The 24,563-nt window shown below is 41.4% G+C and overlaps 1 protein-coding gene across 3 annotated transcripts in view; it reads left to right on the forward strand.

Moving 5' to 3' along the window:
• Positions 1 to 306: 306 nt before the first annotated feature.
• POLD3 (DNA polymerase delta 3, accessory subunit) overlaps positions 307 to 24,563 on the forward strand; it is a 52,113-nt gene continuing 27,856 nt past the window's right edge. The window contains exons 1-5 of one of the 3 annotated variants that reach the window (XM_025356231.1): positions 307 to 489; positions 1,835 to 1,890; positions 14,682 to 14,784; positions 21,675 to 21,714; positions 23,032 to 23,164. In XM_025356231.1, the coding sequence (XP_025212016.1) occupies positions 430 to 489; positions 1,835 to 1,890; positions 14,682 to 14,784; positions 21,675 to 21,714; positions 23,032 to 23,164 (392 nt within the window). In that variant the 5' untranslated portion in view covers positions 307 to 429. Of the gene's footprint in view, positions 808 to 1,834; positions 1,891 to 14,681; positions 14,785 to 21,674; positions 21,715 to 23,031; positions 23,165 to 24,563 lie in introns of all 3 variants that reach the window. The other 2 variants (XM_025356232.1, XM_025356233.1) reach the window with 2 other exon arrangements.

A 24,563-nucleotide genomic window follows, 5' to 3' on the forward strand; every position in this document is an offset into this window, starting at 1 on the left:
TTCCCGGGTTTCATCACCCGCAGCCAATCTCGGTAGGGAAATATTACATCCAACGACATCTGTTAAGAGACCATATTCACTAATGTTTATTACAGTATAATAATAACAATTGTTCTATTTTATCGTTAGTTATTTTTGTTAATCTCTTACTGTGCCTAATTTATAAATTAAACTTTAACATAAGCACGTAGGTATAGGAAAAAACTAGCCAGGAGGCCCCTTACTTTGCTGTTTCCCACTAGCTCTGCCTACTTCAGTCTGCGCCGTCTCCATAACTAGTTTGACTCGCTGAGGGCCGCCGTAGTGCGTCGCTTCCGTTGCCGGGGAAACGACCCGGGACCTGGGAGGGAGCAAAGACGTTTCCCGCCGGCGGGAGCTGTGTCTGTGGTTGAGAGAGGGGCTAGAGGCGGGTCCCAGCGCTGCCGCACCATGGCGGACCAGCTTTATCTGGAAAATATAGACGAGTTCGTCACGGACCAAAACAAGATCGTGAGCAGCTACTACTGGGGAACGCGGGCGTGCGACCGGGGTCCTGGGCCCGGCTGGGGTGGCGGGAGCCTTGACTCTCTCTGAGGTGGCTTCGTGGGGAGCAGGGGGAGACGGGTCCCTACGAGGGGACCTGGGTGAGCTCTGTGCCCCAGGGCGAGCGAGGACTCGTCGGGAAGGTCCTCCGGCACACACGGAAGTCCGTGTCCCTTGGGTGGGCGTGCTCTGAACAGAGCCTGGGGCTGGAGCCGCGGAGACCGGGCGAGGAGGGAGGGCCGTTGGCTGAGTATTTCTAAGGCGTCCCTACACCTATCTTTTAAGGTGGTTGGCGTTTAAAGTTTTACGTTTATAGTTGAGGAAATCGTGTCTTAACTGTGTTAAGTTACAAGTTGTGTAACCTCCAGATACTGTTTCCTCTTCCTGGAAATTTAAGCATTGATAGAGGTTTGACCCGCCTCACAGGGGTGCGGTAAAGATCAAGCGAGATGATGGATGTGAGTGCACTTTTCAAACCTTGATGATCGAGTGCATGCTGTGTGCTAAGGCACTTTAATCTTTACAGTGACCTCCCCGCACCCTACCCCAGGTCGGTGGTGGTATCCTTAGATGAGGAAATTGAATCTGAGGGGCCAAATAACTTGTTTATTTCCGGTTGGTAAGGGATAGGCAATTTTTCAACCTACGTCTGTCCTCTTACTAATACTTTCTTCTACATCACACTACCTTTGCCTAACCTGTGCAAGTCTTCTAACTATTGGAAGCTTGACATTTGGAATTGGAGAGACTTTGAGAGAAGAGAGTGCAGGCATCCTGGGTCTAGGAGGGATGAAGGCTTGATGCTGGTAGTTCCCAATCTGATCTCTTATAAAAATATTTACCCTCTTTGTTCATTTCCTGACCCCTGCACCACCAGCGCCCTTTAATGTTTGCATGGGTGCAACTTTCTTTAGAAGTTTCTGAGACATAACATTTCAAAGTCATCTATCTTCTGCATGAGTTTTAGGATGGCTTTGGCTGGTGGTCCCAAAAAAAAGACATCATGAGGAAAGGGCCTAAGTAAAACAAGGAATGTGAGGAAAATGAGAGCTTTTTCTGCTAGGTATGTTCAACCTGTCTTGTTAGATTATTTTTCATTACTTCATGAAACAAACTTACTAGCATTTTTAAGATAAGTAACTTGGTCCTGCCTATCCAGATAGATAGTTCTTGGCAAAGCCGCAGTGGCATTTGTTGTAATTTATAAGGCATAACCATCTAAGAATAGGGATCTTTAGGAACAGACACTCGGGACTGATCTGCACTCTGGAGTCATCTAATAAAACATTTGAAAATGTTTTTCTTCTTACAGGTGACATACAAATGGCTGAGCTATACACTAGGGGTTCATGTTAACCAGGCCAAACAGTAAGTCCAAGTTACTACCAATTTTAATCACATTGGAGTTTTTTGTTTTGTTTTTTGTTGTGCTTTGCTTTTAACTCTACAGATAGCCTATAGATTAGAGCTAATTTTCTGGGTAAATGAAAATAATACTCTTTTTACTACCTTTTGTCTTGTTTAAAATATTGGTGGACTTGTATTAGGTTGGTGCAAAAATAATCGTGGTTTTTGCCATTACTTTTGCAGCAACCTAAATATATAAAGGTATGATGGTAAATTTATTGGATTTATTTGCAGCCTTGGGCTCTGGTTAACATCACTTTGTTAATTCAAATTTATTAAATGGCCTGCCCAGTTCTGTTTACATCTCGGATTTGTATGTTTGTTTCTTACATCTTCACTATGTTTTCACATGTTTTTCTTAGGCCCATTTCTGGATGTTATTGAAATGCTTCCATAATGAGGTCAACAGGTGTTTGACACAAGCTGTATGACAGTATAAGAGATGGGAGAACTATTTAAGTGAAACTGAAAAGAATATGTTTAGGCTGGTGCAGAACATTATTCTTCTTGAATTTTGCCATATCACCTTTTCTTACTGAAAACTGTGATCCAGTTTGAAACCAGAGGGGAAAAGGCAAGCTTTTGAAATAACTTTAGAATGTTTTGACCTGCATAGGTGCCAGTATCATCTATGTCCCAAAAGGGGGAATTAGTAAACAGGTTGAGGACACAAATATTGGGTTAATTGCTCATTTAGTTTGTTTTATTCCTAAGGATGGTCTGAGTTTTCTCTATTCTTTGAGTCGTACAAACTTTTTTTTTTCTTTTTTTTTTTTTTTTTTGAGACGGAGTCTAGCTCTGTCGCCCAGGCTGGAGTGCAGTGGCCAGATCTCAGCTCACTGCAAGCTCCGCCTCCCGGGTTTACACCATTCTCCTGGCTCAGCCTCCCGAGTAGCTGGGACTACAGGCGCCTGCCACCTCGCCTGGCTAGTTTTTTGTATTTTTTTAGTAGAGACGGGGTTTCACCGTGTTAACCAGGATGGTCTCGATCTCCTGACCTTGTGATCCGCCCGTCTCGGCCTCCCAAAGTGCTGGGATTACAGGCTTGAGCCACCGCGCCCGGCCTTTTTTTTTCTTTTTCTTTTTTTTGAGAGAGAGCCTTGCTCTGTCACCCAGGCTGGAGTGCAGAGGCGTGCTCTCAGCTCACTGTAACCTCCGCCTCCCAGGTTCAAGCAATTCTCCTGCCTCGGTCTCCCAAGTAGCTGGGATTACAGGCGCCCACCACCACACCCAGATAATTTTTATATTTTTAGTAGAAATGGGATTTCACTATGTTGGCCAGGCTGATCTCAAACTACTAACTTCAAATGATCCGCCTGCCAAAGCCTCCCAAATTGCTGGGATTACAGGTGTGAGCCACCATGCCTGAAGGAGCCATAGGAATCTTTGAGCCTTAAGAACATTCCACAAGTCTTAGAAAGTTCCTAGTCTCTAGAATGGGTTGCTTTGACTCTATCTGGGTTAGTGTTAGACAGGTTTAGGAGTCTAATTTTGGTGGTGAGGGTTAGGCTTTCAAACCTGAAAGTCTTAGCCTAGGGATAGATTGGGACTAGTTTTGACTGAGATTGCACAAGAGCAGCTGGCCCAAACCCAAGAGGTTCAGTTAACTTTGGGAATGGATACCTATGGGTTATTGTTCATTGTGGTTATGGATGTTTAAAGTGAAATTAGGCAACTATTACTAAGCCTATTGGGATACAAAGGTGTATACTGTGAACTAGAGTTCCCCAAAGGTGAAATGAAGATGCCTGCAATTTTACTGTAGCTACCTGATTACCTCTAATTTTTGTAGCATTAATGTACTGTCTAGCTCCTGCCTATCTACCCAACTTCATCTCATACCACTTTCTACCTCACTTACTATAGTCTAGCCATATTTGCCTTTCTGTTCTCCAAATATGCAAGCTTATTCTCACTTTAGGATCCCTCTGTCTGGAATGCTCTTTCAGCTGTCCATGTCCTTCAGATTTCAGCTCAGATTTTACATGTTACCACTTGTAAGGAATCTTACTAATCCTCTATTTCAAGTATCCCCACCCCTCCCCAATTCTGTCATATCATTCTGTTAATTTCTTTAGTAATTCTCCCTTTAAAAAGTTTATTGAGATATAATTCACCAATTTAAGGTGTATAATTCAGTAGTTTTTAGTATATTCACAGAGTTGTGTAACCATCACCACAGTTTTATAACATATTCATCACTCTAAAAAGAAACTACCCACTATCACTCACTTACCATTTCTCCCTTACCTCTATGCCCTCAGCCCTAGACAACCACTAATCTTTCTGCCTATAGATTTGCCTGTTCTGAATATGTTGTATAAGTGGAATCATATATAGTCTTATAATGTCTGTTTTTTTTTCACTTAGCATGCATCACTACTTAATTTGTTCTTATGGCTAAATAATATTCCATTATATAATTTATTAGTTTCCAAGGGCTGCCGTAACAATATACTACAAATTGGGTGGCTTAAGACAACAGATATTTAATATCTTATAGTACTGAAGGCTAGAAGTAAAAATCAAGGTGTTGGCGGGGCTGTGTGCTGTCTCTGAAATCTATAGGAAAGAATCTTATTCTTTACTTTTTCCCACCTTTGATGGTTTGCTGGCAATCATTCGCATTGGCTTGTAGCTGCGTAATTCCAATCTCTGCCTTCATTGTCATGGCATTCTCCCTGTGTATCTGTATCTTTGCATGTGTATCTTATATGAACACCAGTCATATTGAATTACGAATCCACCCTACTCCAATATGATCTCGTCTTAACTAATTACATGTGCAATAACTCTATTTCTAAATAAGGTCACATTTTAAGGTATTGGGGGTTAGGGCTTCACCATAGCTTTTTGGAGACATGATTCAGTCTCCAAATATATATGGATACAACAAATTTTGTTTATTCATCATTAATAGACATTTGGGTTATTTCCATATTTTGACTGCTATGAATGATGCTGTTATGAACATTCATGTATAAGTGTTTATATGAACATATATTTTCAGTTATCTTGAGTATATGTATTAGTCCCTTCTCATGCTGCTATGAAGACATACCTGAGATTGAATTTATAAAGACGAGGTTTAATTGACTCACAGTTCCGCATGGCTGGGGAGGCCTCAGGAGACTTGGCAGAAGGCATCTCTTCACAGGTTGGCAGGAGAGAGAATGAGTGTCGAGCGAAGTGGGAAGCCCCTTGTAAAACCATCAGATCTCGTGAGAACTCACTATCATGAGAAGAGCTTGGGGGAACTGCCCCCATAATTCAGTTATCTCCACCTGGTCCTGTCTTTGATACGTGGGGATTATTACAATTGAAGTTGAGATTTGGGTGGGGACACAGCCAAACCATATCAGTATCTGTACCTAGGATTGGAATTGCTGGGTTATAATTCTGTATTTAACATTTGGAGGAACTGACAAACTATTTTTCAAAATGGCTACACCGTCTTACCGTCCTAACAGTATATGAGTATTTCAGTTTCTCCACATTCTGGTCAACACTGACACTTTTTTTTTCCCTTAGACTTCTCGTGGATGAATTCTCTTTTTTTTTTTGAGATGGGGTTTCACTATGTTGCCCAGGCTGGATTTGAACTCAAGGATTCTCCCGCCTCAGCCTCCCAAGTAGCTCTACGGGTGTACATCACCACACCTGGCTAAAACTTTTTGTTATGTCTTATTTTAACCATCCTAGCAGATGTGAAGTGGTATCTCATAAATGATGTTGATTTGCATTTTCCTAATGACTAATGATGCTGAATATCTTTTCATACACGTCTTGGCCATTTGTATATCTTTGGAGAAGTGATATTCAAAATTTTGCCCATTTCTGTCATTGGGTATTTTTGGTTGTTTTTGAGTTTTAAGAGTTCTTTATAGGTTCTGAATATAAGACCCCGATTGAAAAATGATTTGCAAAAATTTTCTACCATTCTGTGGATTGTCTTTGTACTTTCTTGATGGTGTGCTTTGAAGTGCAGACATTTGTTGTTGTTGTTGTTGTTTGAGACCGAATGTCACTCTATTGCCCAAGCTGGAGTGCAGTGGTGTGATCTCAGCCCACTTCTGCCTTGACTTCCCTGGGCTCAGGTGATTTTCCCACCTCAGCCTCCCAAGTAGCCAGGACTACAGGTGCATGCCACCACACTCAGCTAATTTTTTTATTTTTTGTAGAGATGGAGTCTCGCCATGTTTCACAGGCTGGTCCCAGGCTGGTCTTGAACTCCTAGGCTCAAGCCCCTGCCTTGGCCTCCCAAAGTGCTAGGATTACAGACATGAGCCACATGCCTGGCCAATGGAAGTTTTTATTGCTGATTAAGTCCAATTTATTTATTTTTCCTTTTGTTGCTTATGCTTTTTTAAGTTTAAATTTTAAAAGGATTAATTTTTTTTTATCTTATTATTTTTTTTTTAGTAGAAACGAGATCTCGCTATGTTGCCCAGGCTGGTCGCAAACTCCTGATCTCAAGTGATCCTCCCACCTTGGCCTCCCAAAATGCTGGAATTACAGATACGAGCCACTGTGCCTGGCCTAAGAAGATTTTTTTTTTTTTTTTTTTTTTTTTAAGACAGAAGCCTTGCTCTGTCGCCTAGGCTGGAGTCCAATGGCGTGATCTCGGCTCACTGCAACCTCCGCCTCTCTGGTTCAAGCCATTCTCCTGCCTCAGCCTCCCAGGTAGCTGGGACCACAGGCATGTGCCACTACGCCCGGCCAATTTTATTGTATTTTTAGTAGAAATGGGGTTTCACCATGCTGGCCAGGCTGGTCTCGAACTCCTGACCTCAAGTGATCTGCTTGCCTTGGCCTCCTAAAGTGCTGGGATTACAGATGTGAGCCATCGTGCCCAGCCAAGATTTTTTAAATTGACAAGTTAAGTTGTATGTATTTATTGTGTACAACATTATATTTTGAAGTATATGTACGTTGTGGAATAGTTAAATCTAGCTAATAAATGTATTACATCACACAGTTATTTTGGTGGTAAAGACATTTAATGTCTACCATCTTTGCATTTTTCAAGAATATAATATATCATCGTTAACTGTAGTCACCATGCTATACAGTAGAGCTCTTGAACTTATTCCTGTCTAATGGTAATTATGTATCCTTTGAACGACATCTCCCCATTCCCCCTCTGCTAACCACCTCAGCCTATGGAAAGAAAATTCTGCTTTCTACTTCTGAGATCAACTTTTACAGATTCCACAAATGAGTGAGATCATGTGGTATTTGTCTGTGTCTGGCTTATTTCAGTTAACATAGTCTCTTCCAGGTTCATCCATTTTGTTGCAAATGATAGGATTTTATTCATTTTTATGGCTGAATAGTATTCCATTGTGTATATACACTCTATTTCCTTTATGCATTTATCCGTTAATGGACATAGGTTGATTCCATATCTTGGCTATTGTAAATAGTGCTGCAATAAGCATGTGAGTGCAAATATCTCTGACATACTGATTTCATTTCCTTTGGATGTATATCCATAGTGGGACTGCTGGATCATACAGTAGCTCTATTTTTGATATTTTGAGGAACCTCCATACCGTTTTACACAATGGCTGTATTAATTTACATTCCCACCAACAGTGTATAAGCATTCTCTTTTCTCCATACCCTTGCTGTGTTTTCTTTCTGATGTGTTGCATATGCTTCTGACATAGTATCTAAGAAGGCTTTGCCTAACCCAGGGTTGTGAAGATTTACTCCTGTGCTTTTTTTCTAAGATTTCTTAGTTTTTGCACTTACATTTAATTCTGTAATCCACTTAGAGTTTTAAAAAAATCATTTTTATCACTATATTTAAGTTTTCTACAGATCATGTGCTTGTCAACATCATTATTATTATTGTTTTGAGACAGCGTTTCACTCTGTTGCCCAGGTGGAAATGCAGTGGCGCAATTTTGGCTCACTGCAACTTTGGCCTCCCAGGCTCAAGTGATTCTCCCTCCTCAGCCTCCCGACTAGCTGGACCTACAGGTGCACGCCACCACACCTGGCTACTTTTTGTATTTTTTGTAGAGATGGGGTTTCACTGTGTTGCACAGGCTGGTCTTGAACTCCCGGGCTGAAGCCATCCTCCTGCCTTGTCCTCCAAAGTGCTGGGATTGCAGATATGAGCCACTGCACCTGGCCATGTACTTGTTAACATTAGAAATGCTTCAGTCAGGTGGGTGTGGTGGCTCAGTTGTATTAGTCCCAACACTTGAGGAGGCTGAGGTGGGAGAATTGCTTGAGCCCAGGAGTTCAAGGTGAGCCTGGGCAACATAGTGAGACCCCCATCTTTATAAAAAGGTTTTTTAAAACAGAAGTTGGGTGTGGTGGCATGCACCTGTAGTCTTAGCTACTCGGAAGGCTGAGGCAGGAGAATTGTCTGAGCCCAGGAGTTCAAGGCTGCAGTGAGCTGTGATCCCATCTGGGTGACAGAGCAAGACCCTGTCTCTAAAACAGAAAGGGAGAGAGAAAAAAGGAAGGAAGGGAGGGAGGGAGGAAAGGAAGGAAGGAGAAATGCTTTAGTCGTTATAGTAAGACTATACTAAAGCTTTCAGATTAGGTGTTAGTTCAAGCTAATTTTTAAATGAATCACTGAAATGTATAAATATTGACTATATCTTCTAGGAATCACTTGGAGTTAATTTTTTGTGTATGGTGTAAGGAAAGGGTCCAGCATCATTTTTTTGCACATGGGTGTATGGTTATCCCAGCATTTTATAATTCATATTATTGTCTTGGCATTTTTTGCTTATTGTATGTCTTTTGCCACTAGAATATAAACTCGATGAAGGCAGGAAACTTGTCAGGTTCATTGCTGTTCTGATTACTATTGCTGTATCAGAAATCACCCCAAAATGTAGTGCCTGGAAACATCATTTTATTATGCTCATAGAATCTTTTGCTTTGGAATTTGGATAGGGCACAGTGGGAATGGCTTATGTCTGTTCCGTGATGTCTGGCATCCCCACTGGAAAGTCTCAATAACTGGAACCTGGTCATCTCTAGGCATCTTTAAGCACATGTCTGGCTGTTGCTTCTGGCCATCTGTTGGGACTTTCGCAGGGGCAGTGGACTAGAGTGCTTGCATGTGGTCTATGTATATGGCCTGGGCTTCCTCACAGCCTGGTGTCTCCAGGTAGTTGGACTTCTTACATAGCAGCTCAAGGCTCCAAAAACTTGTGTTCCAGCACAGTGTAGAGCCAATTGCCTTTTCTGACTAGCCTCAGAAGTCAAGCAGTGAATCACTGGCCATACCAGATTCAAGGGGTGGACTCTACTTCTCAATGAGAGAATGTAGAAGAGCATATGGAATGGGAGATGCTGTCTCAGCCATCTTTGGAAAATATAATATGCCACAATTATTCTCTCTTCAGTGTCAGGCACACAATGAATGCCAATACATATTTATTGAATGAATACCAAGCACTATGGTTTATGTTTGTTTGTTTTGAAATAGAGTCTCACTCTTATCACCCAGGCTGGAGTGCAGTGGTTCAAACATGGCTTCCTGTAGCCTTGACCTCCTGGGCTCAAGGGATCCTCCCACCTCAGCCTTGTGAGTAGCTGGGACCACAGGTACATGCCACCATGCTAGCTGATTTTTTCATTTTGGAGAGATGGGATCTTGCCATGTTGACCAGGCTGGTCTTGAATGTCTGGACTCAAGCAGTCCTCCTGCCTCAGCCTTCCAAAGTACTGGAATTATTATAGGCATGAGCCACCAAGCTCGGCCTCACTATTTTCACAAACATTTCTCTCACATAATTTTTTTTTTTTTTTTTTTGATGGAGTCTTGCTCCGTCACCCAGGCCAGAGTGCAGTGGTGGAACTTGGCCCACTGCAACCTCTGCCTTCCAGGTTCAAGCGATTCTCCTGCTTCAGCCTCCCAGATAGTGGGGATTACAGGCACCCGCCACCATGCCCGGCTAATTTTTGTATTTTTAGTAGAGACAGGGTTTCACAATCTTGGCCAGGCTGGTCTTGAACTCCTGACCTGGTGATCCGCCCGCCTCGGCCTCCCAAAGTGCTGAGATTACAGGCTTGAGCCAGTGTGCCTGGCCTCATACTGTTTTCTTTAGCATTATTTCAGGCTGTCATACAATAGTAAACCTGACAGACAAGCCCACCCCCCACCCCCCCCACCAATTGATTTAAACAAGATAATTTCAGATTGTGAAAATGCTATGAAAGAATTAAGTTAGGTTAGAGAAAGCAGTATGGGCAATACATTGTACTCATCCTGGGGAACATTATGGGTGGAACTGATCAGGAGGGAAGATTAATGAATTAAAATGGGAAGCTATAATTAATCATACGTGTAGGAAGTGTATCTTGTAAGAAGTCATATATGTTGTTATTCTTTTTTTTTTTTTTTCTGAGATGGAGTCTTGCTCTATTGCCCAGGCTGGAGTGCAATGACACAATCTCGACTCACTGCAACCTCCGCCTGCCGGATTCAAGCAATTCTCCTGCCTCAGCCTCCCAAGTAGCTGGGGCTACAGGCACGTGCCACCATGCCTGGCTAACTTTTTGTATTTTTAGTAGAGATGGGGTTTCACCTTGCTGGCCAGGCTGGTCTCGAACTCCTGACCTCGTGATCTGCCTGCCTCGGCCTCCTAACATTTTGGGATTACAGGCGTGAGCCACTGTGCCCAGCCTGTTGTCATTCTTATTTAAGAATATTTTACATTTTGTTTATTAAAAAATGTTTGGCTTAGGCTGGGCGCGGTGGCTAATGCCTGTAATCCTAGCACTTTGGGAGGCCGAGGTGGGCGGATTGCCTGAGCTCAGGAGTTTGAGACCAGCCCGGGCAGCATGATGAAACCCCGTCTCTACTAAAATACGAAAAAGTAGCCAGCGTGTGCCTGTAGTCCCAGCTACTTGGGAGGCTGAGGCAGGAAAATTGCTTCAACCTGGAGGCAGAGATTGCAGTGAGCTGAGATCGCACCACTGCACTCCAGCCTGGCGACAGAGCGAGACTCTTATCTCCCAAAAAAAAAAAAAAAAAGTTTGGCTTAGATTAGATAAAACATGTTTTAGACTCAAAAAAATAGGCAGGAATTCTTTCCTTTTTTTTTTTTGAGATAGAGTTTTGCTCTTGTTGCCCAGGCTGGAGTGCAATGGCACAAGCCTGGCTCACTACAACCTCTGCCTCCCAGGTTCAAGCAATTCTCCTGCTTCAGCCTCCTGAGTAGCTGCGATTACAGGCATGCACCACCACGCCCGGCTAATTTTGTATTTTTAATAGAGATGAGGTTTCTCTATGGTGGTTAGGCTGGTCTCGAACTCTCGACCTCAGGTGATCCGCCTGCCTTGGCCTCCCAAAGTGCTGGGATTACAGATGTGAGTCACCGTGTCCGGCCGCAGGAATTCTTTTTTAAAATAAGAGTTTGCTTTGAATTTTCTGTTAATAATATAAGAGAGAAGAACTGGGGTCAATTTGGGGAGACAGGTACGTAGAGGACAATGACTGATGATATGGGCAGGACTATTAGTTGTGGATAAAAAATACTGCATTTGGCCAGCAAGCTTGAGAGCATCTTGGGCATGGTACCTGCCTATCACGTCTTCCCTTAGCATGGTCCAAACTAGCATCAACAAACCAAAATGTTCGTGGATCTGTTAGCTCATTTATTCTTCTAACACAATTGTTGTAATGGAAAGAAACATCAAAGGGCAAAGAGGAGGAATCAGCAAAAATCCTGACTAGGGCACCTTTTTATACTGAAGGAGTTAACAGTCCAGAGCGGATGCCTCATATGTAAAATAAGTAGTTAGAATGCAGGGTGATACATGCTGTAATAATGGATATGAGATAAGATTTGTTAGAGCTTAGAAGGCAGAGGCTCATTGTCTAGGCATGATGGCTCACTCCTGTAATCCCAGCATTTTGGGAGGCCAAGGCAGGAGGATCACTTGAGCCCAGGGGTTCGAGGCCAGGCTGGCAGAAGGAGGGGCATATACAAAGGAATAAAGGGAACTGTAGAATGTTTCATAAGGATGAAGATAGTGTAGGTATGTTGGGGAATGGTCAGAGATACCGGGCCCAGAACAAGAAGGGTTTTACCTGTCATACCTAGAGATTTGAAGTTGATCCTTAGGGGATGAGAAGCTGCTGAAAGCTTTGTTACACTTATTATTATTATTATTATTTTGTCTTTTTTTACCCCCGCTTTTTGTGGAGAACGGGATCTCACTATATTGCCCAGGCAGGTCTCAAACTCCTGGGCTCAAGCTATCCTCCCGCCTCTGCCTCCCTGAGAGCTGGGATTACAACCGTGAGCCACCGTGCCTGGCGCTACTGAAAGATTTATAACAAGGAATTATATTTCAGGCAAGACTCTCTAGCAACTTTTTCAACATCAACAGTGACTAATAGGCATTGCAAATTTAATATGCCCCAAAACCTAACTCCTGACTTCTCCCCTCAACGCCTGCTTTTCTTGCTTTTCCCCTATCTCGGTGAATTGCAGCTTGCTTCTTTGGGTTGCCTAGTGCAGTCATTTTTGACTCTTCTTTCCCTTACACCTCACCACAGTATATCAGCAAATCTTCTTGTTTCTCACTTTAAAATATACCCAGAATTCATCCACTAATTACTACCTGCACTGCTACCGCCCCAAACTGAGCCACCAATCATCTCTAGGCTAGGTTATTGCAATAGCCTCCTAACTGGTCTCCTTGCTTCCTCTCTTGCTCCCCTACAGTATATCGTCCACATAACCTCAGATCCTTCCAAAAGGTGAGATCATGTTACCTCTGCTCTCAAGTTTCTAATGGCTTCTTAAAGTCCTATGGTAGCCACAAAGCCCTATGTGCCTGGCACTCTGCCCTCTCTCGCCTACTACTGTCCTTATTTCACTGCAGCACACTGGCCTCCTTTCTTTTCCTTGGATCTTGCTGACCGTCCTGCGTCAGAACCTTGGCATTTGTTGGACTGTCTGCCTAGAACATTGTTTCCCAAGATATCCACCTTGCTGGCTCCCTCCCTCTGTGCAGGGCTCTGCTAATGAGGCCTTCCTAATCACCTTATATAAAATAGCAAAACTTCTCAGGCACCCTCTGTCCTCCTTACCTTACTTAATTTTGTTTCCATAAACTTACTGTCATCTGAGATTATATATATTTATTGTGTATCTCATTTCTAGAATGTAAGCTCTAAGAGCAGACTTGCTTTATTCACTATTCTGTCACTAAGGCATAGAACATAAAGTAATCACTCGGTAAAGTTTTGTTGACTGAATGACTTGATTTGCATTTTTTAAACTTCACTTTGGCAGCATCATGGATAATGAAGGTGAAGTGGGGAGGAGAAGAGGAATTGATACGTGGAATTGAAATAGTCTAGTCAAGACATTTGGAGGGCATGGAGTCAAGAATTACTTGGGAAGGAGAGCTGATGAGACTTGGCAACTCACTGGATAGGAAGAAGTGAAGGATAATGACTCCCAGATTTCTGGCTTGGGTGGTTTGAGCAGATGATGTTATAGTCAGGGATGGATGAAATAAACCGAGGAAAATATGTAGTAGGGTGACCAGCCACCCTGGGTTTGCCCAGGATGGTCGATTTTGTCACTGCAAGTTCCACATCCCAAGAAACCCCTCAGACCCAGGCAGACAGGAATGGTCAGTCACTCTAATACATAGAGTGAAAAGATAGCTGAAGGCAGAACACCAACAGTTAAGGAAAGGGAGGAGGTAGAGAAGTCTCTTCAGAAAGTGAAGCAGAAGCAGTGAGAGGGGTAGCAGGAGACTCAGTGGGTCATGGTTTTATGGAAGCTGAGAGAGCAGGCTCTTCAAGAAGAGAGTGAACAGCAATGTAGGTTGAGTTTCTCTGGGGATTTTTAAATTTCTAGCTGTGCTTGGCAGAAGTATATTATAGAGAGACTGTAAATGTTTCTCGAAATAAAAGACATGTTATGTCTCTTTTTGTTGTTTTTAAACTGGATTGTTGAAGGGAGCCAACTTCTTATACTTGCTGGATCATAGGGTAAAAATGAATTTAGAGATTTTACTAAAAGCAGCATTATTTCTGCATTTAGTATTTGGCTATCTCAGGTTAATGAATTATTCTGAATACTGGGTGATGTGAGTAAGCTGTTACATTCTGCAATTCTGAATCGGCATTAAATCTGAGTAATCTTAAAATAGGAATTTCAGAGCTGGACATTTGTGATCATATACTTAGTAGTTCTTAATGTTTTGGAGTAATTCACTCTTCAGAATCCATCGAAAACTCTCACACATCTCCTCCCAAAAAAGCACATAAACATTTGCTGAAACTTTAGGGTTGGAGGGTTATAGATGGCCACCTGAATCCCAGGTTAAAAGAATCACTAATCTAATATAACCCTCCTGTTCACACCTTGGGATATTAAGAGGCCTAGACACATTAATTATCTTATCCAGAGCTTAGACAGTTACCAAACTACTTCTTGATTCAGTGTTCTATTTATTATGTATCATTGCCACTGTTTTAATGCAGGTTCAGTCCCTCTTGGTCTATTATTAATCTTATTTCAGTTAATATACTGATCACTGTGCCAGCTCCATACAAGTGGACTCTACTCCCCATGTCCTGTCTATAGTCCATCCTTTTTTTAACTGACCATAAGCCAAGCAAAAATGCTACTGTTCAGAAAATTTGATGGACTACCAGATTTCATTTATCTTTTAAGTCGTTAATTAAGAGTTGATCATGTAAGAACTCTTACTGATGACTTACTTGTGGCTTGTTTTCTTTGGAACAGGATGCTGTATGATTATGTTGAAAGGAAACGAAAAGAAAATTCAGGAGCCCAACTGCATGTTACCTATTTGGTGTCTGGCAGTCTCATTCAGAATGGACATTCCGTAAGTTCTCAGAGCCTTGTAATGAGCTTAAATGTGTTTGTGTTATGAAGAGTGTTATAACATAGTTTAGGGGAGAGAAAAAAACCAAGATTCTGTGTTATAGTAGTTTTAAAGAGCTGTTTGATGGTGATGATTATTTTGGGTGTTTAGACTAAATCTAAAACTGAGAAGTTTGGGTAATATCTTGGCTGTGATGCAGAGACTGTATCATTATTATGCAATAAGATGTTAGGAGACTGCTTCTGTTATTCCCTGTATCTCTTTTTCCCTCTTGAAGGTATATGGGGAGCAATGGTGCTTAATTTTACACCTGTTCAAATTTCGAATCACGAATACAAGTGTTCAAAAATTATAATTTCTTTAACTGAACTTCATTTTAATTTTGAACATTCATTTGGGTAGGCTTACGTCTAAGTGCCTAAAGGGTAAGGGTTTTTGGCAGGAGCATGGCTAATGCAGTGCATAGGGTGGGAACATTTTATTCTCCTTCCTCTTCTTTTTGTAGTCCCACCTGGTATCTGGTCATCTGGCACCGCAGGTGACTGCTGGATTTCATCATCCTGACTGTAAAGCTTTCTCAGGTCTGCTTGATTTTTTTCTTAGCTATTTTCATGTCCCTCTCAGGGGCACAGGGATCATTCTGTTACTCCCATGCCTTGGTGGGTACCAGAAGCTCTGCTAAGATGTCTTGTTCCCTCTCCTGCACCACACTGGGCCTTGGGAACTTTAATAATTCCCCTCTCTGGCGTCCTCCCAAAAGTAAGGCATACCTCTTCTGTTCTCACTTCCTCAGACTTCCTGTCTGAAGGTTCTTTTGGGCATAAAAAGCCCCGTGGGACTTTGCCCAAAGGTCAGATGGCCCCTTCTCAAAGATCTACTACATTTTCCTCTTTCCTTTGATTTTCCCTCAGAATCATAAGTTCAGAGCCCTGATTTGTCAAAATATTGACTGGATTTGTTTTTTTTTTTTTTTTGAGACGGAGTCTCGCTCTGTAGCCCAGGCTGGAGTGCAGTGGCCGGATCTCTGCTCACTGCAAGCTCCGCCTCCCGGGTTCACGCCATTCTCCGGCCTCAGCCTCCCAAGTAGCTGGGACTACAGGCGCCCGCCATCTCGCCCGGCTATTTTTTGTATTTCTTAGTAGAGACGGGGTTTCACTGTGTTCGCCAGGATGGTCTCGATCTTCTGACCTCGTGATCCGCCCATCTCGGCCTCCCAAAGTGCTGGGATTACAGGCTTGAGCCACCGCGCCCGGCCGACTGGATTTGTTTTTTAGCAATTGAGTCTCAAGCATGTGAGATTTAAAACTGAAATGTCAGGCTGGGTACAGTGCCTCGCTCCTGTAATCTCAGCCCTTTGGGAAGCTGGGTTGGGAGAATCACTTGAGCCCAGGAGTTCGAGACCAGCCTGGGCAACCTAGCGAAACCCCATCTCTACAAAAAATACAAAAACTAGCCGGGCATGGTGGCATGCGCCTGTAGTCCCGCCTGCTCAGGAGGCTGAAGTGGGAAGGATCACTTGAGCCCATAAGGTCAAGGCTGCAGTGAGCTGTGATTACACCACTGTACTCCAGCTTGGGTGATATAAAATAAAACTGGAATGTCAGTTTAGTAATTTACAAGGAGCAACAAAACTGCTAGAAGGATCAGATACTTAATACTCTCTAGCCAACATATTCTTTTCTTGTTTGCAAGCTATTTGGCGAGCCAAATGATAACCAAGATATTTGCAAGTGTAAAATAAGATGTCATTTATATCTCTGAAGCAAAGTTAAACAGATGTGACTCATTTACTTTCAGAGATAAACCTGCCTCCAGAGTTCTGCCACTCTAGAGCTCTTGAATGGTTATTGTCAAAGATTATAGCTGATTGTCATATTTTCTTCTGTTTACAGGGTCAACTAACCTTCTGTCTCTTTCTTTAGTTATGTCAGTACCCTCAATCTAGTCATATTTAAGCCTTTACTTGGGAATCTTTATATTTCTTTAAAGCAGTAATTTTTTTTCTTTTTTTGGTCACTGAGAATCTGAAAGAAAAATGCATATGTTGACATTCATAAAATTTTGAGTTCATGGATCTTCTGGAATAGGATCCCAAGTTAATAATTTGTGTTTTAAGATAATATAGATTTTTACTCAAACTGACCCATTATAACAGGGGCTCTTAATTTAGGATTCTTGGACAGTCTTCATGGTTGGTCTTCAGAGTCCGGAGTTTTCTTGGATGACACTGAAAGTGTTCAAATTGTTCCTCAGTGCATATTTCTGAGACCATTTTTCAAAATGATGTATAACCTATAATCAGTTAAAAACTTCTAAGCCATGGCTTGCTTATAAAAAGGTTTTCTGTTTCTAAGTATAAGATGGCATTTAAATTCTGCCTATCTTTTTTTAGCAGGAGAATGCTTTTTCAAACAAAATCTTAATCAGAGTTCTATATGTAAAATTTATTAAGAGCGTGGTTGCTGTGGTTGAAGTGGTTGTGAGGATTTTGGAGCCCTGGACTTGCCCTCCCAATAGCCTCACTGGGAAGCTCTGTGGAGCCCTGTGGAATTAACTGACCAAATGTGGATGCTTACCTATGCTTTTTTTCCCTTAAAGGGAATCCTAAGGAAAGGCAAATTCTTAAGCATTATGTCAGGTTTTGTTCTTTTAATTCTTGTATTGATAATTTCCTTTTCAAGTTTTTAGTGCTTCTAGAAAGAAAAAAGACATTACACAGCTTTGTATGGAATTTTTAATCATTTTTATTTTTATTTATTTTTTGAGACAGGGTCTCACTTTGTCACCCAGGCTATAGTGCAGTGGCAGAATCTCGGTTCACTGTAGCCTCAACCTCCTGGGTTTAAGCCATCCTCCTGCCTCAACCCCGCAAGTAGCTGGGATTACAGGTGCTCGCCACCATGCCCAGCTAATTTTTGTATTTTTTGTAGGGGTAGGGTTTTGTCACGTTGCCCAGGCTGGTCTCGAACTTCTAAGCTCAAGTGATCTGCCCTTCTCGGCCTTTCAAAGTGCTAGGATTACAGAAGTGAGCCACTGTGCCTGACCTGGATTTTTTTAAATGTAAATAATTTTTATTTTTCCAATGATTATTATAAAAAATGTTTAAAAATATATAGAACGTGAAAGCTTCCTTCAAATCTCATTCCAGAGATTCTTCCAGAGGATTATTTGAAAATTTCAAGGAAATGTTTGGCTGGTTCTTTTTGTAATGTGAAGAACTGTCAACCTGATCTATGCGTTATGGGTTCCCTATTAGCTTTTCATCTAATGATTTTAGCTGAGATTAGTTTTAATCATTGCCTAAATCATTAATTCACTAAAGGTTACAAAATGGTGATGTTTTGCCTTGAACTCCTGGGCCCAAGTGATCCCCTTGCCTCAGCCTCCTGAGTAGCTAGGGCTGCAGACATGCACCACCATGCCTGGCTAATGTTTTACTTTTATTTTTGTTAGAGACGAGGTCTCACTATGTTGCCCAGGCTGGGTTTTTTTGTTGTTGTTTTTGAGACGGAGTCTTGCTCTGTTGCCCAGGGTGGAGTGCAGTGGCGTGATCTCGGCTCACTGCAAGCTCTGCCTCCTGGGTTCACGCCATTCTCCTGCCTCAGCCTCCTGAGTAGCTGGGACTACAGGTGCCTGCCACCACGCCCAGCTAATTTTTTGTATTTTAATAGAAATGGGGTTTCACTGTGTTAGCCAGGATGGTCTCGATCTCCTGACCTCATGATCCACCCGCCTCAGCCTCCCAAAGTGTTGGGATTACAGGTGTGAGCCACCGCACCTGGCCGACTGGTCTTAAACTTCTGGGCTCAAATGATCCTCATGCTTCTGCCTCCCTAAGTGCTGGGATTACAGCCATGAACCACGACACCTGGCCTTTCTGTTTTTTTAGCCGTAATTTTTCTATGAAGAATTTTCTCTCATCAGCTAGCCATGTTTTCCCTGTTCTGCTAAGAACAGGGGGCTTACCCCGTCCTAGGCTCTGGGTTTGTGGATGCTCCCTAACTCCCATGTCCACTTTAATAGGAACCCATTGAATCAGAGCTCTACTCTGGTCTGCATTGTTTTAGCACCAGCTGGCATTTCCATTCTGTTGTTTTTTACGTACTTTCAGTATCCCCCGAGGCAGTATATAGCCACTCTGACCTGTCTGGTCTATTCAGATCTTCTCATGAGGTGCGAATTACTGTTTTTAGGGCTCTTTACTGCAAAGCTGCATAGGTTTTGAGTGATTCATTCCTAATGGTCTGTACTTTTTATAATCTCTGTAATTTTTAGTGTGCAGTTTTACAGAACCTGACTTTTTTCTTCCCTTAAATAAACCAGTAAAAATGACATTTTTAGGACTGCCTGTTTTAAGAGAAAACACATTATGAGAACATTAATAATCCCAGCTCAAACTTATGGTTACACTTTTTAAAATACTTATTTGATGTTTAGATTGCTCTTTTTTTTATGTTGTGAATTTTGGTGATTCCGAACATTAACAAAAATATCTATTTGCTTTACACAAATATACAAGGTTTCGAAAAGCAAAACCAGTATTATTACCAACAATTTGATTACTGAAAATAAGATTTCTTTGCAGTTCTTTGTCTGTAGGATATGTCCTGCTAAGGATGCACAGTCATCCTGTATTTTAGAATCATTTGAAATAATTCCTCACTCTACTGAAGCCACCAATTCAATATCTAGTTAAATTCAATTTTTTTTTTTCCATTTTGCTTTCAATTCATAGGTTCCCTCCTTTCCCTTACAGGTAACTATTACGTTGGGTTTGCCTTCTCCTTCCTTTTTTTTTTTTTCAGATGGAATTTCGCTCTGTCGCCCAGGCGTTGGAGTGCAGTGGTGCGATCTCGGCTCACTGCACCCTCTGCCTCCCGGGTTTAAGCAATTCTCCTCCTCAGTCTTCCAAGTAGCTGGGATTACAGGCACCCACCACCATGCTCGGCTAATATTTTTTTGTATTTTAGTAAAGACGGGGCTTCGCCATCTTGGCCAGGCTGATCTTGAACTCCTGACCTCGTGATCCACCCACCTCAAACTCCCAAAGTGCTGGGATTACAGGCGTGAGCCATTGCGCCTGGCCTGTTGTATATATTTTTAATATAAGAAAATATATATTAATTTTGCCTCTCTTTCTTAGATAAATGTTTTCATACGTGCAACCTATTTTGCACTCTGGTTTTTTTTTACATAACAGTAGATTCAGAGCATCACTCCACAGCAGTTATAGAAATATTCCTCATTATTGTAGCCACATAGTGCCACATTGATAGATATACCTTAGCTCATTCAGCAATCCTTTATTGGTAGTTGTTATTTACGATCTTTGGCTATTACAGATATTAATAGTGCTGTAGTGAATAGCTTAGTGTCTATGTGTTTTGTATATTTTTGCTAGTGTGTTTTAGGGTTACATTCCTAGAGTAGAATTGCTTGGTCAAAGGGTGAGTGCATGTGTACTTTTGTTGGATATTGCCAAATATCACTCTGTTTCTTGTTCCCACCAACAATGTATGAAAGTGCTTGTTTCCGTACAGCATATGTTATCATATGTTTTAGGGATATTTATATTTCTTTTTCTGTGAACTATCTGTTCCTACCACTTGCCCTTTTTTTTTTTTTTTTTTTTTCCTTTTTTGAGATGGAGTCTTACTCTGTCACCAGGCACAATCTCAGCTCACTGAAACCTCCACCTCCCGGAATTAAGCGACTTTCCTGCCTCAGCCTCCTGAGTAGCTGGGACTACAGGCACGCACCACCACGCCTAGCTAATTTTTGTATTTTTAGTAGAAACGGGGTTTCACCATGTTGGCCAGGAAGATCTCCATCTCTTGACCTCATGATCTGCCTGCCTCAGCCTCCCAAAGTACTGGGATTACAGGCATGAGCCACTGCGTCTGGCCTCTCTGGCCCATTTTCTAAAGGGTTGTTAGTCTTTGTTTTCTTTATTTTTAGAAGTTGCATATTAACCCTTTGTGATGTAAGTTGCAGATTTTTTTTCCACTTTATTGTTTGTTTTTGTACTGAATTTTTTTTTTCATTTAAATTTTTTTTTAATAGATTATTTCAGTTATTTCTGGATTTCAAATTATACTTAGGAAATGTTCCCTCTTTCTTAGGTTATAGCCGGTTATAGAATTCACACATGTTTTCATGTGCATGTATGTGTTCTTTTCTTTTTTTTTGAGACCAAGTGTCACTCTTGTCGCCTAGGCTGGAGTGCAGTGGCACAATCTTAGCTCACTGCAACCTCCGCCTCCCAGGTTCAAGTGATTCTCCTGCCTCACCCTCCTGAGTAGCTGGGATTACAGGCGCCTGCCACCACACCCAGCTAATTTTTGTATTTTTAGTAGAGACAGGGCCTCACCATGTTGGCCAAGGTGGTCTCAAACTCCTGACCTCAGGTGATCCACCCACTTCAGCCTCCCAAAGTGCTGGGATTACAGGCATGAGCCACCGCACTCAGCCTCATTTTTTACATTTAAATCTCTGATCCATTTAGAATTTATTTTGGTATATGGTATGAGGAACAGATCCAATTTTTATGTGGCTCCATGTGATTATACAGTAATTCTTATTAAATCACTCACTAAAAAGCCTTTGCTCACACTGATTTGAGATGCTTTATTTTTTAAATTGTAGTACTGAAATCTGTACTAGATCACTTTTCTTAACCTTATTGAGAAGTTTTAAGATAAGCAAATTATTTTTTTCCTGAAAGTAAGCAAATTAAAAGTGAGTCTGACTTTATTAAATTATAACATATATTTTAAGGAGTGCCTGGTGTTTTCCTAATTCACATCCAAGCACAATTGAATTATTGGGGCAAGGAAATTAAAATTGCAGATTCTTACATTAAGCACTAATCAAGTGTTGTTTTCTTACAGTGCCACAAGGTTGCAGTAGTGAGAGAAGATAAATTGGAAGGTAAGTGTTTTAGTGACTTAGCAAGTTTTCCTCTTATGGCATCAATGTAGGTGCAATAAAAAATCTGCCTCTAACATCTGCATATATTTAGCTATTTAACTGAATAGCCCAATAGTCATTTTATTAGTAGTTTTTGAAGCATGTTAAAATATGATACTACATCTGCCTAACTTCCCATTTTTAGGGCCAATAGCTGCTGACATTTATAAAGCACTTTTATCATAGAATTTCAAAACTCGTGACACATGCAGAAACTGTTATGAATACCATATGAGCTACCTCATCAACTGTAAAAAGACAGTGGCAGTTTTTTTAGGAAGCAAGTTAAAGAATGCTTTTCTGGAAGTCAGAAAGACTTCTAAATTAAATTTGTCTCACTCTTTCAAGACTATTAGTGCTACCATTCGATTGTTTAAAAACCCAATTCAAAGGAATTTAATAACAGGGTTCTCCTGATCTTGGACCTGTATCTCAAGACAAAACCTGTGCTGTTGTACTTTGTATATAAAGGCTCCTTGGCCTGCAGGCCCCATTTCACAGATTGGGACTGAGGAGGGTGGAGGGCAGCCATGTCAGGGACACAAAAAATATGTGTATTTTAAAAAGAAAGAGCTCCTGCCTGTGAGGGTAGGATGGGGGTATTTTACCAAATTTAACTCTAAAGTATTCAAGAGTGGTGGGTTTGTCTACTTTTTACTTTCTGAATTCCCACAGTGTTAAGCAAAGCAAAATTTCTTTATTGTATAGATAGGTAATGACTATCTACTATGTGCCAAGCTCTATACTAGGAACTGGGGACATGGAACAAGTTAGCTGCAATCCTTTCCTTCACAGAACCTAACATTTGTTCTTGTGGTGTTCTTTTGTGTTTCTCCTCTGTAGGCTTATCTAGTTTGCATTGTTTTTATTATAGAGTTGCTTTCTCTAAACTAAAATTGAAATATATAAATGATATTCTCAGATATAAATTACTTAGTCCTCTTTAATTATATGCTATAGTGTAAGGCTCTTTTCTGACCGAAAGAAAAAGATCATCGTAGTCATCATCAATCATTAATATTTACTGAGTGTCCACTGCATGACTGATACCCTCACAGGTGCTGTACTTAGAAATGACTCACCACCACCAACTTGTCATAATGTCCCCATTGCAGACAGAAGGGTTGATGTTTTACTGTATATGTGGCTATGTGGCCTTTTAGAGTTTTTTGGACCACCGCAGATTACAAATGCTTTAATGCAGAAGGGTTTCTTGTTAAAGTCCTCTATGCTATGAAGTTTGTGTATTAACAGACTGCTTTTCCTGTTGACTTGTAGCAGTGAAGTCCAAGCTAGCTGTGACTGCCAGCATCCATGTGTACAGCATCCAGAAAGCCATGCTAAAGGACAGTGGGCCTCTGTTCAATACTGACTATGACATCCTTAAAAGCAACTTGCAGAACTGCAGCAAGTAAGCTTCTTAATGTTCCTTGTGGGCTTCTTTACGAATTGATTTTGTAAGATGTTTACACAGTGGCTGCCTCTTAAGAGTGAATGCCAAGTCTAGTAAAACCCCATTTATCTTGCAATAAGACACATGCCTGGTTTTATTAGTACATCATAAGGTGAAAAATAGCAGCCACAACCCATATTGAAAACCCCAGTGGACTCCCCATAAATCTACTTCTCATGTATTTATCCTGTCACTGCCACCAGAAATGTTTGTCGTGCCCTTTCTAACTCCCTTACCCAGTCCCTGCTTGTCTAAATCCTACCTATCCTTCCACTAGTTCAAATGTTGTCCTTAAAAAAATAATTCCTAATTTGATACCCCTCTACTTTTCATTCAAAAACAACTTTTTCTTAAGCTTCCATACCAGGATCAGGTTTTTAAAATCTTTTGTATCCTTAACAGCACAAGGAGGTAATGGGCTATAATGCATGTACATTTTGGAAATTGGTGGTCACAGGCTTGAGTTGTGGCTTTGCTGCGTAGTAGCCCGGTGTCATTGGACGAATTATTTAAAATCTTTGAGCTTTGGTTTCTTTGCCTTTCAATTCGATGTAATAATGTCTACTTCGTGGGGTTGTATTGAGAATTCAGATCAGTTCCCCAGATATATATTGAGCACCTACTGCTGTGACAGGTACTGAGCAAAATCATTTGAATTCATTCAGCAAATATCTCATGATACCTATGACATACCATACAGTAGAGAGTGAATGTGCCCGCGTACCTTTTCATGTAACTGATGGGAGACAGGAGTTATGATACAGTGTAAGAGTGTTGAAATAGGAGGAATATTGGGGGAAGATGTTGGCTGGGGCACTTATCTCCCACTTTTGGATGGATAGAGTCAGGGGACAAGACAGTTACGACTTATGACACTGAAGGTTATAACATCTCACTTGAGTCTTGAAGGCCCAGTAGAAATAGCCAAGCAAAGGAGAAATGAGAGGCTAAGGACAGAGCTAAGAGAGAAAACATGCTTGTGCAGAACCACAATCGTTTTCTGTGGCTGCAACTTAGAGTGAAAGGTAGGAAATAATTAGATAGAAGACTAAAAAGGCCAAGCAGGAATTACATTATGCTTTGATTACTAGGATAAAAATTTAGACTCTATTCTGAGAGCACTGGGGAGCCACTGAAAATATTTAAGCAGATGGAGTGAAATTATCAAAATTGCATTTTAGAAAGATTGTTCTGGCTGCAGTATTGAAGATAGATCAGAAGAGAATAATCTGGAGGCAAGGCCATCAGGGAGGAGAAATGTGGCAGTGATCCAGGTGGATACGACAGTTTTCTGATGTAAAGTTGTGCTGTTGGGGATGGAGAGGTGTGAAGTTTAATGAGTCATGACCATCAAAAA

Source organism: Theropithecus gelada, chromosome 14, assembly GCF_003255815.1.
Source record: "Theropithecus gelada isolate Dixy chromosome 14, Tgel_1.0, whole genome shotgun sequence".
Taxonomy (NCBI): domain Eukaryota; kingdom Metazoa; phylum Chordata; class Mammalia; order Primates; family Cercopithecidae; genus Theropithecus; species Theropithecus gelada.